The sequence below is a fragment of the Ochlerotatus camptorhynchus genome, unplaced genomic scaffold, assembly GCF_037179485.1.
Source record: "Ochlerotatus camptorhynchus isolate MF236.1 unplaced genomic scaffold, CSIRO-AGI_Acam_v1.1 ptg000213l, whole genome shotgun sequence".
NCBI lineage: Eukaryota > Metazoa > Arthropoda > Insecta > Diptera > Culicidae > Ochlerotatus > Ochlerotatus camptorhynchus.
This window is the reverse complement of record NW_027040703.1, coordinates 4,515,868-4,537,902: the sequence shown is the minus strand read 5'-3', so window position 1 is coordinate 4,537,902 and position 22,035 is coordinate 4,515,868. Positions and strand designations below refer to the sequence as shown.

The 22,035-nt window shown below is 40.0% G+C and overlaps 1 protein-coding gene across 2 annotated transcripts in view; it reads right to left on the bottom strand.

The window, feature by feature from the left end:
• Positions 1 to 22,035, bottom strand: part of Tet (Ten-Eleven Translocation (TET) family protein) — a 647,407-nt gene that overhangs the window by 411,539 nt on the left and 213,833 nt on the right. Inside the window, exon 5 of one of the 2 annotated variants that reach the window (XM_065224604.1) lies at positions 18,252 to 18,326. The exons of the other annotated variant lie outside the window; for it this stretch is intronic. Coding sequence (XP_065080676.1) covers positions 18,252 to 18,326 — 75 coding nt within the window. The remainder of the gene's footprint in view (positions 1 to 18,251; positions 18,327 to 22,035) is intronic. 2 annotated transcript variants of the gene reach the window in all.

Below are 22,035 nucleotides of genomic sequence, written 5' to 3'. Positions count from 1 at the left end.
TCACTTTAATTTCTTCAATTCTATTGAAGATCTCGGTACTGCGCCGCAAATCTCTTCCCTTCTATGAAATTCAGTCCAAACTCACGCTTGTAGATCTTTAAACTACTCCAAAAGTATGGACTAAAGTTACGGAAACTATCCTTAAGATCTCTGAAATCCCCCAATGATCTCTAAATGTAGATACTTAGAACTTCCTAAAAGTTTACACAATTATCTTCAAGCTCTCTTTTTCTTCTTCCTCGAATTTCAAGCTTATTGCGTATCGCATAATTAGCTTATTGCGTGCTCTCAACTTAGTGTTCTAGATGCACTTCCACAGTTATTAATTGAGAGCTTTCGATGCCTGTACTATTTTTGCATAAGTATAATTGTGTGGCAAGTACAATCATACTCTATGCCCAGAGAAGTCGAGAAATTATCCAACCCGAAAAATTCCTAGACCGGACCGGGAATTGAACCCAGCCACCTCCAGCATGGTCTTGCGTTGTAGCTGTGCCTTTACCGACTGAGCTAAGGGAGGCAACAAGTTCTCTATATTTCTTGAAGTTCTCTTGACACCGGTGAAGTTCTCTGAAATTCTAGGAGCTTCTCAAAAGTCCCCGCAGTTTTCGGAAGCTAATAGAACCGCTTTGAGGTTCTTAAAGCTTCCCGTATGTTCCCTTTATTTTCAGGACGTTAACTTCCAATATGTTTCCGCAGTTTGTTTATGAAGCTTCACTGAAATCCTTGGCATTTCCTTTCATTCCTCAGATCTTCTGTGAAGTTCCTCACTGGTAGGATCTGGAATAATCATTAGAAAAACTATACTTTTTCGCTCTTAACCCCTCTCATTATTAATATGGTTTGATATCTCTCTTTACCAGTGTCTATTTTTATCATTTACCATCACACGCAAGGAGTAGCGCTTCAACCCAGTGTAGATAAATTGCGTTTGTTTTGAAAATCTTTGAGCGAAATGAACAAATGAGTTTATTATACATCAACGAATACGTGTTTGTTGATATTCTCCAGGGCTTGATTATCCAACCCAAAATTGACAAAATCAGAAATGATCATCAAAAGCAAAATAGGGGAAATCAAGACCAACAATTGAAATGGCCTTAACTCCATTTTGTAAACAAACCTTGTAAGGTCAGTCTCAGTGATGCAAAATATCATGACACTCACGTGACACTCGTCTTCGCATCAACCGACTATCGCTGACAGATCGTTTTGTCACGCAGTGCGAGTTAGAGCCATTGCAAACAACGTTCACCAGTAATGGTTGCTGCTCACAAGCAAAACGTTACACTAGCTGCTGATAATGAAAAGTACAACGAAAACAGTGAAGACTTCTGTAGTACGATCATGAGAAAAAGCGAAACGACAGAAGAAAATGAAAACAATGCCTTCGCATTCCAAGTTCGTCTCGGCAGGCGCGAGTGTGTGAGTTACAAACAAAGCAGGTAACATTAAACGGAAGCTGTTGGGCTCACTCACCGACACACTCACATAAGCAAGCAAAGCAGTAACTGCTTCAAAACAAGCACAGATGAGTGTCGTGCTTGTCGGGAATGACAAGATCGGTGATGGATCACAATAGAAGACGACATTCACCAGTTGCTTTTTACTTCTTTCGTCAACTTGATGGATGGTCATGGAGAGAGCTTCGACGAGCACAATGATAGGAATGTACAAAGCGTTACTACCATCAGCTGTTTTAAGACGGTGATTGTGATAGGTCGCAACTCTGGTCAGTCTGACAGTCTGTTTTCGGCACCCCAAATTGACACGCTAATTTCACTGGATTTGCTTACGAAAACACTTCGCTGAATGCATTCAAACGATTCTTTAAGCTTTTAGGCTTTTAGCTTCAATTTGATTAATTTGATTTGATGATACTACAAAATGCTGCTGATTTCGAGTTGCCGATGAAAGCACAGTTGTTTAACACGCAGCTCAAATAGAAAGGTTGCCGAATAAAAAGATGTTGCCCACAATAGTCGCTCTCACTGAAGAAGATTGGAGCTTTGTTAAAGCGTTTCGAAACAGTTTTTGACAATTCTTTCGCCTGAAATTGTTAGAGCACTTGGCAGCAAAAGATTGTAAACAAACCAATACTGCATATGTGTGCGTTCCTTAGAGAAAAAGGCTATAGAAAAATGATCGCTGCTTAGGTTGCCGATAGTACGTAAATTCCCCTAATCAAATTCATTTTGGGCCAAATCTAGACCAACAATTGAAATGGCCTTAACTCCATTTTGTAAACAAACCTTGTAAGGCCATTTTCTCGCGAACCGAAGTCCGCAAAGGCATACCAACATAATGAACAGGTAGGGGAAATTCTCCTCTACCCGTTTGTGGTTTAGGTTTGCGAATGAAGGTTTCAGTTCGCGTGAAAATTGCCTTACAAGGTTTGTTTACAAAATGGAGTTAAGGCCATTTCAGTTGTTGGACTTGAAATGATTATTCTGAATATTGTTGACTCCAGACCATAAAACCGGGACCTCATCATCAATTCAGCATGAGACAATAATTTGTCATCGACTTGCGTGTAAAAACTTACACGACGCGCCCTTCAGCGCTATATTTGTGTAAAATGAAAATAATCATTTTGCATTTGATCCTCAAAATCGTCCCCACCAAGATGAAGACGAATATTAATATTGAAAACAACGGAGGCGATAATGAACATCCAGCCACAAATGAAGAAAAACAAATCAGTGTCAACATTTCAAATGGGCGTAATTGCATTTGTAAACAATGGCTTTAGCCGTCGATTTCTCGCGAATAAAAGCTCACTCATGTAAAATAATGACACCAGCAGGTAGAGGAATGTTTTCTCTACCATCTAGCATTTTAATTTTGGAGAGGTAAGATTTCATTCGCGAGAAATTGACGGTTAAAGCCATTGTTTATAAAAGCAATTACGTCCCTTTGAAATGTTGGCACTGAAATGTTGATTACACTCAAAATAATCGACACGTTGAAACTACGTGAAAAATCACGTAAGCTCTCTCTTTTTCCACTCATCTCAGTTTTACGTGACTCATGTAGAATGTATGTGATACCCCTTGAATATCAAAGGGAATTCCGATTAAGCACACATACTTAATCAATGCAATTTACGTGATTTTCACATACACTGTTTCTATGTGCGTTTCACGTAAACCTTATGTGATTTCTACATCTGAAAAAAAAAGAGTTATACACTCAGAGTGGTGCAAAGTATGGCGACATCGTGATGAGCTTATATGTCCGTTATTTTTGTTCAATAATCGCAAGATGTAAGTACAAATGTTGATTATTTCTAATGATTATCATACATACATTGGCTGTTTTATTGTGATCAATAGAAAGACGGCAAACGATCTGGCAGTGAAATGAAAATTCGTCCTATCTCATTGCTCCTATCACCAGGATTGTTTGGGATCCATATCGGATATCATTACATTTTTTTATGATGTTGTGTTTTTTTTAATATGTTCATCAATAAATAAAGGAATATAATTAGATTTCTATACAGAATTGATTTTAGTTTATAAGAAATTTTTTTGTAAGCAACTATTAACAAATGTGATACTGGAATCCACTAGTGAATGCCATCGACAAATTCATGTAACTTGTACGTGATAATCCAATGACATTTGGGCTCAATAAAATGAGAACCTCTACATGACAATCACGTAGCTCTTACGTGAAAAGTATGATGAAAAAAATTTACATATGTTTTCACGTAGCATTGACGTGAACATTATTTTGAGTGTACGATACTCAGAGGTTGCCTTGATCAAGTGAATGTTGTTATGTCCAAATTCAGATTCATGCAAGTAGTTGGTCTATCTGTTAAGGTTGTCTTAATTTTCAGCTAAGTTGAGTTTAGAAGAAATGATTTTTATTAGCACTGCTCTTTACTCTTCACCGATGGTAGACACGAAGTTACTGCTGCCAGTCGGGTTGCGTTCAGGTAAAGCATACATCTAGAAACTCAAATTCACCACATTTTGGTGGAAATCGTAGCTGGTGAGTTTTGTTAGCTTGATATTCAGAGCTCCGATTGGTGAGATTTGATGTTTTGATATTTTTCCAACATTGGTTCCTACTAGAGTCGGTGTATAATGAGTCACGCCAAGAGATAAACAGTTGAACTCGCATCATGGTTTTCGAAGGATTCCCTTTCTTTTCACTTGGCAACAAAAGACTTTTACACAGGGCTCTACATTTTCGAAGCTCTAAAATAAACTCGTGTTTTGTTTCTCTCATACATACGTGTTCGACGTTTCATTTCTATAACGCCTAGCTAGACTATCAGCAAAAAACGAAAATAAAAAAGCAGGACGCTTAGAAGGAAAGGCTGGCTGTGGAACTTCTCGTCGTTGCTTTGCTCATCGCTTTCAATGTAACTAACGTCGATTTTCTTGTTAAACGAAACCTCATTATGGCTTTCAATCCCCTTTCACGAACACTCTATCACCGCTCTTTCAATTTGTTTAAAATGCGTTATGTCCCGTTTTCGATCATTTTTTTAGATAAATATATGGATGGAAGATAAATTAAAAATATTACGTGTAATCTTCAAGTGTTTTCACGTGAGAAATGCTTTAAATGTGTTATTTCATTTTCCGTCATATACGTCAAGAAACCTCTGTTAATGTGTTTCATGAAAGAGAAAACTATCAAAGTCGAGCGCTCTTTCGCTCATCCGTTTCACCGAAGCTTGAAAGGAAGACCAATGGAGCGACGGGAGAAAGAGAGACAAGCGATTGAACATTTCAGGCATAACATTTGATAACGGCACAAAAGCATTTGTAAACAAACTTTCTAAGGCCCTTTACACGTGAACCAAAGTACGCCCACGCAAACCAATACCACTTTCGGAAAGGTGATAGTTGCCTCTATCCGATGATGTTGTTGGTTTGCGTGAGCGTACTTTGGTTCACGTGTAAAGGGCCTTAGAAAGTTTGTTTACAAATGCATTTGTGCCGTTATCAAATGTTATGCCTGATTTGTTTGTGCACTCCGACTGAGGTTCTAGAATGCTGCGAAGCTGTTCGACTTTAACAGAAAAAGAAATCCAGCAGTCTCTTCGTCGCATCGATTTGGTCGATTTAAGCTAATATTGTGACGCCCTGCTTCTACATCAACTTCAAATGACTTCTAACGAGAACAAAAAATAGCGGCTGTAGTGAATCATTATATCAGTGATTTTGTCAAATTATCGTATCAAAAAATAATATAAATTACCATTACTGATCAAACGTATCCCATGTCAATTTAATGCTCATTGCAGGTTTATGATCATTTCTTCAATTTTATTTTATATTTTATTTATTTATTTATTTATATCTTTATTAAGGAGACTTTCAGCCGTTGGCTGACTCGTCTCCGATTATATTTTATTGCAATACCTTTCGTGGGCCTTTCATAGCATCGTAATATTTGTTTACTTTGCACGATAGGTTTGACAGTTCAATAGGTAGACTTGGCGTGACTCATTATACACCGACTCTAGTTCCTACAATAGGCTCTTTTCGTGCACCACCAATGTGGAGTGTGCAAGCCGATTTTGAGAGGAAATGTCATCCAATCCATTTGTTTACATCATAATGACGATTTAAAAAAAACACAAAATAATGTATATTTTATTACACAACTTGCAAAATTCCATCGGGAGTGGTCTTATTTTTCGAATATCTACAGATCTGAACTACAGCTACAACTATCTACAGATCTGGCTTACTAACATTAAATATGTAGTAAACTTCAACGTTTAATGAATTTGATTATAAAGCTGTTTCTTTTAAACTGATTGTCACGTTTGCGTTAATTGCTGATGATGTTGTTTTATCAAAAAGAAAGTCTATTTATATATCTATCTATTTTTGTTGTTTTATCAAAAAGAAAGTCTAAAGTGTAGCTTTATAGAAGCACAACACCTTCGAATTGTTCGAAAATTAGAACAAAATTTAGGCATCGATTGGGTTATCAGATCCTACACACTGCAAGAATAATGATCAATCTTGAAATATGAAAAAGTTGAAAATAGTGACTGATTACAAGAAAAAGTAACTTTTGTGACTTGGTCTTAAAAAAGGAGACTTTTTAGTAACTGGCTTGAAAAAAGTAACCAAGTCACTGAAAAGTGACGGACTACCAGCCCTAATGAAAGGAATATCTGCTCCTGACAGTGGTGTTAGTTTGCGTGCGCTAGCTGACATATGAGACCAATTCTTGGCAGAATGATCAGGAAGTGATTTAAAATCCTTTGAGTTTGGTGCGAAGCAAAAGCCATATTTTGAATCACCCTGTTGAGATATATAGTACGCTTATCAACCTTAACATTCCCGAGAATTTATCATCTGTGAAGTTTTATTGAAAAATTGTGTTCAGCTATGATATAGCTGGTAGAATCTCCTTTTTGAATACCAAGTTTACCCCAAGAGCAATATGGAGAAACGCTAAGACGAATTGTATAAAAAGATCACTTACTTCATAGTAATACCCGTTCAAACTTCAAAGGGAATGTTTAGACTACTTCCAAATAAGCTCAAATTTTATGAAGATGGACCGATGTTTTCGCATTTCAAACAAAATGTTTAACTTGGACCATCATCGTAAATATGCATTCAATTTTCAAGGTCCCCAGATCTCACAATCAATGGCAACCCCTGCTATGGCATTGAACGCTCTGTTTACCATTTTACATTCCACCTGTTCGAACATATGTTTACAACAGCACCGTCTCCGTCGAAGACATCATCATCTGCCACGAGCGCTGTCATCGTGTCGGCCGGTATCGGTGTGAAAAATCAACCCCCTTGACGGCTTTCTCTCGCTCTGTCTGTCCCGTTCCATATCCAAGATCCGACCGAATTCATTCACAAAAAGCTACCGCTTCCTAAAACCATACCTCCGTTCGTTGTTGACTTGATTCCCCAGAGCAAGGCTGCGGCGTACGACGACCGTGCCGGTATACCTTGTCGGGGAAGAGACGACAGTAGCACTTCTCGCGTTTTTATACGAGCTGTTACTCATCCGCGCGGCCCCGGCCTTGGCCAATCGTAACGAGAAGACTAAACGGCACCGACGACGAACGTACACACATCATGTGTATCATCATCATCATCATCATCACGCCGTATCTTCCCATCGTCTGTTGGCGGAGGCGTCAAAGAGCAAAACAGATACGATACCTACCTACCTACCGACGACTACGGTGGGCACATGAATCAATTCCCGGTCTTTAACTTTGAACATCAACAGCAGGATCAGGTAGAATCTTCCAAACAGCAAGACCACAGCCATGTCGTGTGCTACCGCACGCGCCATCCCTCCCATTGCGAACGCCAAGAAGAAAGCTTATAAAGAGTGCTTGAGGGAGGACGGCTGGGCAGGGAGGGTATCCCCAAATCTTCCGACTGACTGTAGCATCACTTCTCGTAAACATCGGAATATAACACGATATTTGATATCTTTTCTCCAGTCAGCCGGTGCTCGGTCCGTTCCGTTCCATTCCGTGTTCAACCAAAAGAATGAGGAAACGTACACACGAATGGAGTGGAAGGTACATATCTGCTTGGATCCCTTCTGCACTGCTGGCGCTCTACGGTGTGGCTGGAGACGAGCAGCACTTATCCAGATTTCTCGTATGGGAAAAAAAGGTGTAGGTCGTACGACGATGACGACGGCTGCAGCAGCAGTCAGTGGATGGGAATCGCAGCCACGTCCAACAAGTGGCAGACCCAAGAAAAGAATGTTGATTCCAGTTGGTACGAGACGACGACGACGACGATGGCTATGGCTGGCTGCTGGCTGTTATGATTCATCTACATGGCTTGTTACCCCCGCCTGATCGGCTTGGATTCACACTTGTTTGATCTTCCATACGACGACGGCGACGGCGACGGCGACGTGCCAATGCTGATTCTGGTTTTGCAATGGCCACAAGCACGGCAGATTGTCGGGAGCCGGAATGAGTGGTTTGTCTTGCAGCAGGTTTTTCCTGGTGCTCAAAAAAAAAAAGACTTATATTTGTTGATGGTGTGGTATTTCCCTGTTTGGGAGGTAGTCATTATTTTCTATGGGTGGGTAAATGTTGAGTCAACCGTATCCCAAGTGGGTGATTTCAGTTGAGAATGCTAATTTCTTAGAAAAAGTTTTAAGGCTTGGAGAAAAATTGGCAAGAATCATAAATGACATAGCAGCTCAGTATGTTCAATAGGATGGGTCAACTTTACAACAAAGAATAAGTTTCTTCAAGAGGTATTTTACAAAAAATATTTGAATTTATGAAGAGACAGTCCAACAATCATGAAACTATAACTATACAAGTTAATCGTACATCATAATCGTAAAGCAGCCGAGAACAGTGGAGAGAGTAGAGTTGTAATGCTTTGAGCTTTTATGAAAATGAAATAACTTGACGTTACCTGCTTTAGACCTGTTCATTTTAAACGAAATGTTCGGAATGTAACGGGTCAACCGTGATTACTGTTCGTCATGTTAAATTGTACTTCTGTGTAAATTTTCAGCAAAATCGGTGATGATTTTGAGGTGCTTCAAGTTAATTTTATGTTTTTAAGGTAATTTACGGCTTACAATATTTGTATCTCGAGACTGAAATAACGAAAACTGCTGTAACAACTTTCATAGCAAAGTTTAATGTGTCATGTATCAACTTTGTGACCAAAGGTTGACTATTAGAAGTGATTTTATTGAAGTTTGACTTAGTTTCATGCTCGAAGATATCTTAAAAAGTGAAGAATTTTAAAGTATTTGTAAACATTAACATAAAGCTAATACTAATTTAATCGTGAATAACAACTCTTCAAATCAAGGAGTAAGTCACTCAGCACAGTGTACCGAAAGTAGATTCGGCACAGCTTGGGCACATCCTTCGGCACAATCAATGTAGGCATTGCAGTGTTCATTAAATAAAATAGGAGCACTGCTGGACAGCTGTCATTGAAGATGTTCACAACATTACTGTGTATTTCAGAAACATAATCTAATTGAATATACTAGAGGAACTCAGACCAGGAATTCACTTATCGGTTCACATTTAGATTCGAATTGTAGGCTTCCGAGGGCTGTCGATTGCTATTGATGCCGGTCACAAGTCTTTCAGCAAATTGAGTGTACTACGAACCGGAATGCAAGAACGAACAATTTGGATAGATTGGATCATGCAGTGGTGGTGGTTGGATACGGAAAACTCAAAGGAGAAGATTACTGCCTAATCTAGAAACTTTTATGTTAAGAAAACGGCTCGGAAGTGGCAGGATGTGGCCTTGTGAGGACCCTAGTTTTCAGCAGTAAATCATCAACAAGCGGTCAATTGGTCATCAACCAAACCAAACTCACTTGAACAATACCGAACTACTTTTCACGGCCTTTTTATTGCTTCCACTCAACCTGATTAACTTACAATGTTTAAACCGAATTTCACTGGGTGAGGTACTGCGATCGAATTCTCCCAGAACTCCAACTCGATGGCGAAACCGAACGTCTTAGCTTGGGATCCTCCTTCTTGGCATAATCCATTCCGACGTCGAAAACCTCCGAGAGTTTCTTGCCCGGAATCATCACCTTTAGCAGTTCCTCTTCCAGATTGAGCAGAAAGGTGTAGTGCTTCTGAATCGTTTCCGTCGGATTGACCAGCAACGTTCGGACGATATTGGAGCAGTAGGACTTGTAACGAGCACCCAATTCACAGATGATCGATACGAAGTGCAGACAGTCTTGTCGCTGAATGCACTGAACATCAAGCTGTAATTGGCAACCGACTGGATAATCGCCGGGTAGCACATGTCCAACTAGTTGGTATCCACACCGGAGACGTACCTTTTGTCCGTCAGAGCCTCCTCGACACCTTTCGACAGTTTGGCATGATTTATTTTCTTATCAGCATCCATAATCTACATGACGATCCTTGTTGAATACATCTACCGTCTGATGGTGATAACCTCGGAGTCCTCCTTGGAGCACATGATGTATGCGATTGGGACACTGATGTCCACCGTGTCCAAGCTCTTGTTTTTGATGAAGGTTCGCCACGATTCACAGAATTCACCCGGCAAGTTTTCCTTGGAGAAGACGCCCAACGTTTTGCCATCTTTGGATGCCTTGATCGCCTCCAGCAGCTTTTTAAAAATTGGCCTTGTCTCTGTGGTTCTCATCCCGAACCAACAGCTTCACCGACGGAATGCCCTCCTCACAGTCCTTCTCGATCTGCTTCAAGAAGTCGATCTTCTTCTTGCTGGTCAGGAAAAAGATGGACTTTTCGCACAGCACCGTAACCGTATCGGTCAGCTTGTATACCAGCAGCCAGGTCTGAAGCAGCGAAGTGGATTTGCTGTAGATGGCTTTCTCGTCAGAGAATCATCATGGGAAAACTCTGGTTCCTTCCAGTTGGCGTAGCGGCGTTTTATTCGTCGGTAGAAGAAATCCTTATCGAGCACGATATTCGACATTTTCGGGGCCGTTCAATTGTCGCATCCAACGGTTTTCCATGAAGGGGCCCTACCGGTTGCTCTCCGGCTTTTTGTTCTTTGTTGTGTCCTGTTGGATGACTGAGACCGCTCACGGTCCATCTTACCAGCATTCCTCCTTGGTTGTCGCTAGACCTATACGGTAACCGCAAAATACCCAATAATGACTACAAAGTAAGCATTTTCGAGGAGACTGGGACTACCCATTAAATGAGTAAACATATTACCCATTTATGAGTATTTGTTACTCAAAAATGAATACTTACTACTTATTTATGTAGTTGTAATTACTCATAAATGGGTAAAATTTTACTCATTTAATGGGTAGTCCCAGTTTCCCTAAAAAATGCTTACTTTGTTGTCATTATTGGGTATTTTTCGGTTACCGTGTATGTTATCCTTCGATTGCAAACCAAAACATTCAAGCTGTCAGAAATACCGGGTTGCCAAATATACCATAATATAAGTATTTCAGAGGCGTCGTGTGCCTCATTTGTTTACCTGTGCACCAAGCTTTGTTCGTTAAAGTTTACCACCACATGTTAGATTTTGTTTTATTTTTCAATGCTCCATGAATTCGAGAGACATATTCTCCATCACTATTGGCGTCTTGCAGTGAATCTTTTCCAAGCTTTCGCCTCCTACATTTCGAAGTGAGAACTACTAGAAGGAGGGTAGTTTCCAAATTTTCCAAGTAAAACAGACGATTTTTGGGGCAAATCGGTCTATAAAGAACAACTAATAATTTCCCGTGGAAACTTTTGCTTGAATCGTGTAAGAAAACGTGTTTGAAAACTAATTGCTATTATTTTGGTATGGATCGGAGATGTTTTCATGGAAAATAATGCATAACAAGTTTGCACCCACAGCGAGAGGTGACCTCCTGCGCAGCTGCATTTTTCGGAAAATGGTGAATATGTGCGATTTCCACTAAGATGAAAGTGGAAATTAAGTGAATTTACTTAGGAAAGGTTGTATCATGCTGGTGGTAATGAATAATTGGTTGTATAGGACGCCAATATTCAATAAATGTTCATTTTGGCCTTTTCTAAGCAAACATATTGATAATCACAATTTTCGACGGAAAACGCAACGGAACTTGATTTACTCAACACGCACCATACTATAAAATGGTGCTAGATGGTCTTCAAAGTGATAACAAGATGACAAATCATCTTTATTTTGAGTAATTGAGCAATTTACTTCTTTTTACATCATATTTACGATGCAGCATTGATGGAGCCGCGAAATGAAATGAATATATCTTATGAAAGTTCAAATGGAAAAGTCAAAGATGCACATCAGTCTGATCGTAAAAACGTTTTCTTCTTCAATTCGAATGTTATATTGGAAGAATTTTACACAGGCTTGATGAAAATTATGATTTAACGCTAATTTTCACGAATTTTATATGCAGTCTGTCAACATTATCATCATCATGCAGTGGCGACATCTGCGTTGAGCTTTTACGGCAATCTTCCAATATTAATCACTACCTAACGTAACATTTGAAGAACTTATCATCTTGTATAAACAAAACTTGTATGGCCCTTTTCGCGCTAACCGAAGTAGGAGGAATTGCAAAACTTAGCTAATTCCAGCTGAACATTGCATTAGGTTCTAAGTTATATTGATCGATTCTCTTCGTTTTTATCAAAAGGCTAACTCTTTCGACTGAAGTGTAATAAAGAATATCCGTCAAACACTTCCGAAAACATCTTTTTGATACAAAACAATGCCAAAATCTAGAGAAAATTCATAGTCCCCTGGGTAGCGAACTTGAATTAATCAACTCTTTATTCATCAGAACAACACTATCAGAATGAACCAGGGGAAGCTCATAAGTTTTGACAGGCGTACCGGCGCAACTATCGGTAAAGCTGGGTTTAGACAAGTCAAATGATCAACTCAGTTGAATTCAATTGGCTTGAAAAGTTGAGCCTGGTTCAATTTTTTTCAATTCAAGTGAGTTTTTTTTTCCTTTGGTTTGTTTTTTCCGTCGATCTTGTTTTCCGTGCTGAGCACCAATGCTACCGACGTGCCAGGAAGGCAGCTCCCACACCTGGACCCTACCTATCGACCCATCAACTCATGAACCGGGGACCAACGGCTTTACTTCCCTAATAAAAAATAACCATAAACGAACGATAACCCAAATCATTTAACTATTCCACAAATGGTTTGGATGATACCCAGAACACGTCGTTAAGCAAATTAACCATACAATTTTTATTAGGGTTCCCATCCGAAGGAAGGCGTGATCAGAGATGTTATGCCTCAGAACATCCCGGCGGCGCCGACTGGTATTGAACTAAACCACCGGCGCCGTTAATTCAAGTGAGTTGATCAAGTCAGTTGAATGGCATGGTTTACACGTTCAATTCGCGTTCAAGTCAGTTGAATTCAATTGACTTGATCAATTGACTTGCCATGTCTAAACCCAGCTTAATTGAGAGATTCACAACCAGTGCGCAAGTCACAGTCAGGTTCATTGAGTCATTTTGATATGAATATGATCTGCCATCTGCCTCATCATTCACTGCCTCGTGAGAGTCTGAATGATTGAGAGGTAAACGAGTCACTGACAGCCGAGCACTCAGTCAGTAGCTCAGTCAACACGTTTATTCTGCCGTGATGGTACCCAATATTTGTTTTAAATGACTTAGTGTACATTTTCTATGGAAAAATGGCTCAATTACGTACTGTGTGAGCGAAAATAAGCGGTGTGCGTCGTCTGCTCGTGAGTGATTGAATGTTTTTGTTGGCTCTTTTATTGCCTCGTCCTTTACCGTTTGGTACAAACGGTCTGAACAGAGCAATGGATTGAATAGTGCAGTGCTTTCACACTCAGCCTAGGCAGTCAATAATTTTACGCTCTGTTAACAACTGACAAGAGAGTGAGAGCGGGGTTTTGCGCTTTGCAATCAGATATCCAAGTGCACAGCGAGAAATGCACACTTTGGGCACCCATACATCACAAATGTTCTTCTAATTTAAACTCACACATTCAAACCGGTCTGCAAGTATGATAACGTCCAAAGCGTATCAGACCTAGGCGAGTAAGAGAGGTGACACAGTCGGAAGAAGTGTTAGTTTGTTTACTAAAATGAACCATGCCCATTTTGTTATGGCAAGTTTGCTATAAGAAATGCTCCTCGTGTTTATTAGCGAAACTCACATCAAAGATTCATTAATTGCGTAGGAAATCAGTTTGGCACGGCATTTGTGACCAGCGTACACCTTCCGGTCATATGAAACAGGTCAAAACCCGTCTAAATTCGCTCAAGAAAATTTTTGTTTTGTATTTCTGTATGGCAAAATAGTGAACTTTTCGTCAAAATTAACGGTAAACAACTCACCAACACTGGGAGACCGTGAGTTCCTGCCCACCTGTCATTTTCCATCTCGGTATCAGACTGCTGTTTCCGTGTTGCTCCCGTTTGACGCGTGACTGCTGAAAGCTTCAATTACAACCAGTGGTGCAAACCGCCATGTATTGTGGAAAATTTATGGTATGTTTCAAGAGGTGATAGAAGGTCTGCTTGGCTTACATCAGGCGTTTGGCCATTCACAAACTTGCCACCCGCCACCCAAAAGAGCTCGCTTTTAGGTGCACTATTTAACGAGTTTTGTCATGGTAGTAATATCGATATACTTAGAAATCAATGCATTAGGGATTAGGCAGACCATCCCAACTGAATTTGACCCTTTTTGAAGTAAACCAAGGTCGAAGATTAAATTGAACCGCACTATAAAATAGTGTAGATATTCATGGTCACTTGTGGTCTGGAGTAAAGTAGTACAGCTATAATGTGACCATAAAATCTATAAAAATCTAAACGCATTTTTTTAATTGTTTACACCTGTGTCGTGCACTGGTTGCACATGTGGACGCGACGCCACTGATGTATTTTGCAAAAAAAATGGCAGCTTGCTCTATGATCGGCACTGCCGGCACAATCGGCACACTTGCAGCAGACTGAGAAAAATTTTGATCCAAGGTTTGCGGAGTGACCTACCCCTTGCTTCAAATATATATTAAGTAATTATAGATTGTTGTGAAATACGGCGCACTTCATGGAAAGTTTAAGTATCCCCTCGATTATTTGGGTCTATTGAAAACTGTTATAAGCAATTTGACAGACCCAAGTTCATGTATAACAGTTTGAAATCCAAGAAAAACTTCAACTTTTGATACGCAAGTTTCACATATGTTATGTTCTTCTTCTTCTTGTCCGCATTTCAAGCTTATTGCTTATCGCATATTAGCTTATTGTGTGCTCTTCCACATTTATAAATTGAGAGCTTCAAGCCTGGTACCATTTTTGCATTAGTATAATTGTGTGGCATGTACAATCATACTCTATGCATAGAGAAGTCGAGACATTTTCCAACCTGAAACACTCCTATACCGAACCGGGAATCGAACCCATCCACCTCTAGCATGGTCTGGCTTTGTAGCTGCGCCTTTAACGACTGAGCAAAGGGAGTTAAATTATGTTATGTTATTTGATGGTAATAACCCAACAAACAATTTGAGTTGATCAACAGCTGAATAAGCTATGTTTAAGCTGAAGAAGCTTGTTTTTGCCTGAATAAGCTTTTATTCAACATACAATGTTTGTTGTGAAGTCAATTACTGTGGGGAATCCAATTTTTTTATTTGTTCCTTCCAGTCTTTAATTAAAAAATTTGCATCGGTTTAATGTTCAGTTAAGGCTGGAAAAAATTATGTTTTGTATCGGTTCACTTCTCTATTTTGAAAACATCCAAGCTTCAGGTAAATCCCCGAAACATAAAATGGTGTCGCGTGGCCCATTTTACCACGACTTAAACAACCTCTCGACATAACGATGTCTTTCTGCCCTGGCTGTTTCCATTGTCCGGATGATACCACGTGTACCCATGCAAGGAACCAGCCATTCTACAACAACATCCACATCGAAGTCAGCAACAACAGCAGACACGCTGTCTGCGGCCGGATTTCTTGTCGTGACTCCACTTGGAAAGTGTTCTTTTCGCACCGGCAGTCAATCGGCAACGATGGCAATCTCGCTCTCCTTTCCCAACCGTTGTTGTTGCACCGTCGTTGTCGTTGTCGTCGTCGTCGTCGGTTGATTCAAGTCTAGAAGAAGTCTAGAATTCAGACCACAGCAGATCGTCCGCCAACAACCGAACGAATGGTCTCGTGGCAAACGACGACAGCTCAGCAGCACAGTCTACTACTGCTAGCTTAAAATCGTACACTGTTTTTGCTGGTCGTATGTACGTACACATAATAACATATTTTTATGTCTCTGACTGTTTGTGTCCATTGGTCTGGATAGAAGCTTCTGCTAGGCGAATGAAAGTGAACGACAGCAACAGTCTGGGAACGAGTATAAAAATTCACCCAGTCAATGAAGTTGTAAAACTCTGGGTGCCTTCCGAATAAAAAAAGACACGCTTCTTGTGAGGGGGTGACTTTGGGATCGGTCATTGACTGGAGAGTTGAACTTGCTTGCTTTAAAAACTTGAGACTTGATCTATTTTAAACATACATAGGGAAATTGTTTGGTACACTTCCTCTTAGCTCAACGTTGCAATGCCAGCTGGTCACAGCAGTTGTATTTTCACTTTCATCTCCACCATTGGTTCATGTGATCGGTCTGATATAAGCAAAACAAAACAAAAATGTACGGACCACCAAGTTTTTCCTCCCGTTCGAAATGCAACAACTGCCGGGCAGAACCAAGCAAGCAGCACCATCATCCGATTCCCATCATAATAAATAAATATATACATTACGGTGAACGTACATTCGCTCTAGGATTTCGTCTGGGTGGGTAGAAGCATCCCGGCTCTGAATCCAAGATTGTGAACCCCTTTCTCCTTACTTCTCTGACCAGCTATATCTAGGTGGAAACCCGAGCAAAGTCCAGCATCAAAATGACAGCAAATTGAAATCAAGTTTTGATATCAACATCAAACTGAAATCCTAATTTGATTTCAGTTTATGCAATTGATAAATTTCGTTTTCATTTTGCTGTACATTTGCTCTTCGAAAATATGTTGTTGCGGGTTTGTTTTCTTTGCGGTAGCATAACATCAAATTGAATACTTGTTTTGTTATCGACAGGAAAAATTGATATCAAATTGAGTTTTCCGTTTGCTCTCACTGATAGCAGGAATAGTTTTCAATGTGATGTCACAGGAAGATTTGTTTGCTGTCCATTTTGATATTTTAACCGTTAAAACGACCAAAATGACAGCAACCTGAGTAATCATTATCAGCGAAATCACAACATCAAATTTAGATTTCAATTTGATCTCAGACTTTGCTCGGGAATGCTTTCTTCAGCAGTCAGTCAGTGGCAGTATTGTGGGAGGAGGATAGATTTTTTTAGCCCTTGCTTCGTCTAATTCCCTTCCATTCAAAATTCATGGTCGTAAAAGAATGAACTTTCCGAACGGATGAAGGTCAGATGGGGTGGGCTGAACTTTCCGGGAGCTCTTCCACGTTCTGCGTCAGGGTATTTTTCTTGTGATTCGTTCTATGAAGCCGAAATGACCTTATTCGGATTCGTCGTTATGGGGAATCAAAGCCAAATCAGCATAAAATTTCAACACAACAATAACAGCATCAACAACCTCACATTCAAGTCTTCTCAGAGTATTCCACGGGAAACCTCAGATTCTAAAAGAAATCTTAGATAATGCTTGAAATAGGACTTCTAAACTTCAAAGCAGATAAGACAATGGAAATGGAATATGGTTCCGAAGTACGAACTGCATAGATTGATGCGATTGAACTTCTCAAAAGACGGATTAATCTAATCCTACCACCGGCGTCATCCAATTCAACTCACTCTCTCCTAACACATCTCAGGTGCCGAGCCTTTTGCGAACCATATCGGCATCGAAAGAAGCAAGACGGCAGCCAAAAGGCACTTTCCTTCGGTATTGCCAATGGTAGAGTCCTATCACCTCATTCTCGTCCCGCCGTTGTCGTCATCGTTAGGATCGTTGTTTTGTATCCTTCCGCAGTTCTTGTCTCTTCATTCCGACGACGATGGCGATGATGCCGTAACGTTTTACGGGGATACGGTTTTATGTGTTTTCAGAAGTGTACGTCGTCGTTCGGAGAATCGCTCGCTAGCATCTGCTAGAGATGTAAGGAATGAGGGAAACTGATCCTACAACTGTTTGTCTGGGTTTGGAAAGAATTTTTCCCATTGGGAGAGGGGGGAGGGGGAGGGGTGCTATGCTGCTGTGCTAGAAGAAGTACCATGACTACCGACCGAGCGACGGCGGGCGCTCAAACGACGTCGGTCGTCTGTGCGGTTTGACTTTGATTCCGATACTTTTTACTTTCTCTTTTCCTCCAATGGAGTCTTGAATCGAATGAAGGGAATCCCCCGGCGTTGGCAGCAGACAACCCGGGCTGGTTCTACCCGATGCACACTTGGAGCCAAATGGGTTTGCCCTGTGCGATCATATGTTTTGACGGGACGATGACTTCTTTCTCGCCGTTATCGTCATCGTCGTTGTCGTCGTGGAACTTGTCGTCTCGGTGAGTTTTATGTTGAGGCAGATCCAGTTGCTGTTGCCTGCTGCCGCCGGGTTTTACGATGAAAGTGTAGCCATAGCTATTTACGGATGGCAGCGTAAACGATTGCCGGCACAGCGTAAAAAACCCGTCGGGTGTCGGCTTGCTCTGGGTGCCGCGTCTTAACGTTAAATGCCAATTGGAGTTTTTCAAATACTTGTTGAAAGCAAAGGGAAAATGGTTTGAATTCTTACCCCGCCACCGCGTCCTCTACCGCGACCGCGTTTTCCTTCGCGCACAGGTTGCCCGTTGGCGTCGTACGTCACGACCTATACGGAGAAAATGACAATCCAAATAGCCGGGGGTCAGTGGAATAGTTAAGTATGTGGCTATTAGCAGGACTACTGATAACACTAATCTAATTCCATTACATATATTAGCAACCACTACAGTAAACGCTTACACATTGAATCTAATTTCTATTTACTACAAATGTTCTAATTTTCTACTTACTACTGCATGCAACCATAGTGAGCACCCTAGCGGTCCACTGAATGTGAGCTTCTAAGGTGCTCACGAGCATTACTGTTCGCGATGTTGAACGTGACATCCAACCATCAGTTTTTCGTTTCCAATTACGAATTACTATTCATTCGGTTCCAGCAATAGGACGTAGGGAAATTTGATAAAATCTCTTCAAGTTATAGAACAATAGATCAATTTTATTTTTTTTAGGCTTTTAGATCAAAATCCTTTGGGATTGTTTATTATGATTGTAGACTTTGAAGCACATTACTGAACATTGATATACATGGGTTGAAGTTTTTTTATTTTTAATTTCGACGGTACAGAACGTAGAGAAGCTCAATGAGCCAGCAAGTTAGACCATTAGACCAAGTTCAGCACAATCTAGGAATTGTGGAACGGTCAAGAAATTGAAGACCATTGGTCGAGTTAAGAGCGAAACCCAACATGAGGGAAATAGACAATTTTGTGAATGTACTGGATGCAGAAAATAATCCTTTAATTGTTTGTTGACTAAGTAGCTGATAAACTACTGCCAAGATTATGATAAATATTTGTGAACAAAAAATGCTGAGATATAAGACACCTTTTTTTTAATATTATGATACCGGAATTATATAAAAAAAAATGGCCCAGGACTTTCCAATATTGAGAAATTAGATTTTTTTAAATCCCAAGTCAGGGAAAAAATAACGATTTGACAAAACAAAACATATGATTCCCGTACTTTGATAGATTTGGTAATCAGACTCTAACAAATTTTAAAGACCGAGGGAATTCAAATTCTCACCTTGGAAATGTAGAATACAAACGTAAAGATTCTGAACGTTAGAATTTCCATTATCCTAGTCTAAAACTTCATTTATGTACCTTGAAACCAGTTTAAGCAAACATGTCCAGGGGGTTTCCAGGAATGTGTATGACCTCGGTCGAGTTGGGAAGAATTTTCAGAAAATATCCAAATTTTAGAACTAAGACAATTTTTCAAGATATTTCAAAATGTTTCTCAAGTCTCTAAGGACAATTATGTTTTTAAAGATTTGAGACCAAGAATTCCGGACCAAACCCGCCAAAATTGTATGTTAGGTTGTCACAATTTAGAAATTTTACAGATTTGAAAGATCCCGGAACTATAGTAAACGGAGACCTCGGCTTAGGAGAAAGCTTCCAGATTCAGGACATTGTTCCGGTCAAGATTATGAACTTTTCTCTCTCAATATTTTGGAATATGAAAAGAGTCCTGGATCCCACATTTTTATGCAAACCGAAATAAAAGCAAATCTATTTGATACCGGGACTTGCAAAAACTTAAGGTCTGGGACTCAGAAAACTTTTTAAGAACCTATTAATGCTATTATTCCGGGTTAAGAAAAGTTGCTGATCTTCTGCTCGGTAAAGCAAAAACGGACAACATTAGATCACTGAGCCCCTCAATTCACTATAAGCCACTACGGATCGTGAGTTGATATCGCCGTTCAAATCCGGTGATGACGACGAAACCACTATATTCATGGGCTTGAGTTACCCTTCTGCCTTTACACCAGCCAAGGCTCTAGTAAAATAATACTACTAAATACTATTGGATATCATATCGCCGGGATGTTGCAATTTCTGGGTCACTGTTACTTCAAGAGCAAATTTTCATTATGTCGTAAGTAACATTCGCACCAATTCGAGAAAAATAAAGTTTTGTTTTGATGACCGAAAAGTTATTCCTATTTCCAATTAAACACATATAATCTCATAGTGATAGCAATGTTTAACATATTTAGCAGGGTTTTAATCATACAAATGCAAATTGCTAGCTTTCATGCTAATATATACTTGTTTTTGAGTCAAAAGTTATTATAAAGGGTGATACGGTCAAAATTTGGTCCATATCAACTTGACGTATTTCTTTCAATTTTGCATTTAAAAAACCTGAACACCCCTCATTTTGAAGGTGTGTGTGTGTAGAATGTTGCTCCTATTTTGATTTTGGAATTCACTCTTCAGTTGTCAAAATGCCGTCCAAGCAAGAAGAGCAGCGTATCAAAATTTTGCTCGCGCATCGCGAAAATCCGAGCTACTCGCACGCAAAGTTTGCAAAATCGCTAAAAGTTGCCAAATCAACCGTTACAAATGTAATTAAAGTGTTTGGGGAACGTTTGTCGACAGCCAGGAAGTCTGGATCGGGGGGAAATCGAAAACCGGAAGCCGCTGAGACGACAAAGAGAGTTGCCGGTAGTTTCAAGCGAAACCCTAACCTCTCTCTCCGAGATGCCGCAAATAAGCTGAGTGTATCGTCTACAACCGTGCATCGAGCAAAAAACGAGCCGGACTATCAACTTACAAGAAGGTAGTGACTCCAAATCGCGATGATAAACAAAATACGACGGCCAAAGCGCGATCCCGGAGGCTGTACACGACGATGCTGACGAAGTTTGACTGCGTGGTAATGGACGACGAAACCTACGTCAAAGCCGACTACAAGCAGCTTCCGGGACAGGAGTTTTATACGGCAAAAGGAAGGGGAAAGGTAGCAGATGTTTTCAAGCACATGAAACTGTCAAAGTTCGCAAAGAAATATCTGGTTTGGCAAGCCATCTGTACCTGTGGCTTGAAAAGCAGCATTTTCATAGCTTCCGGGACTGTCAACCAAGAAATTTACGTGAAAGAGTGTTTGAATAAACGTCTGCTGCCTTTCCTGAAGAAACACGGTTGTTCCGTACTGTTTTGGCCGGATTTGGCATCTTGCCATTACGGTAAAAAGGCCATGGAGTGGTACGAACTGCGGATTCCAGTTTACACTTAAGGAGAATTCTAAGGTAGTTCTGAGTAGAACTCCAAGGAAATCATGATCCTTACTAGGATTCAAAGTTAATTAAGTGGAGCATACCAAGGCAATTCTAAAAAGAATGCATAGAGAGTTCTGACTAAAATTGCAAGTAATTTTGAGGAGTCTTTTTAAAAGATTTGTAAGGATAACTGAAAGTGAATTCTAAAGAGAACTCTAAGTAAGTAGAATTCCATGGAAAGAAGGAGAATCCAAAGGGTATACTGACAATAATTCAATGAAAATTCTGAAGATGATTCGAACAGTAGAAATAACTAATTCTACTCGTGACGGGTTCGAAATTTTACATAATGGGGACGTTAGCAAACGTTTAATGTAAAATTAAGTGATCCGTGAATGAAAAGTTCGTTACTCGACAAAAATAACGTTTGATTGCGCGGAATTTCGCGTCTGCAAACACCAGCATCAAAATGACAGCAAATCGAAATCAAATTTTGATTTCAGTTGACGCAATTAACACATTTCACAAAAAATGTTGTTTTCATTTTGCTGTACATTTGTCCTTCAAAAATATGCTGTTGCGGTTTATTTTTTCATTGCCTTACTAAATTGAATAATTGTTTTGTTATCAACAGGAAAAATGTACATCAAATTGAGTTTTCAGTTTGCTTTCACTGATAGCAGATCTAGTTTTAAATGTGATGTCACAGGAAGATTTGTTTGCTGTCCTATTTGAT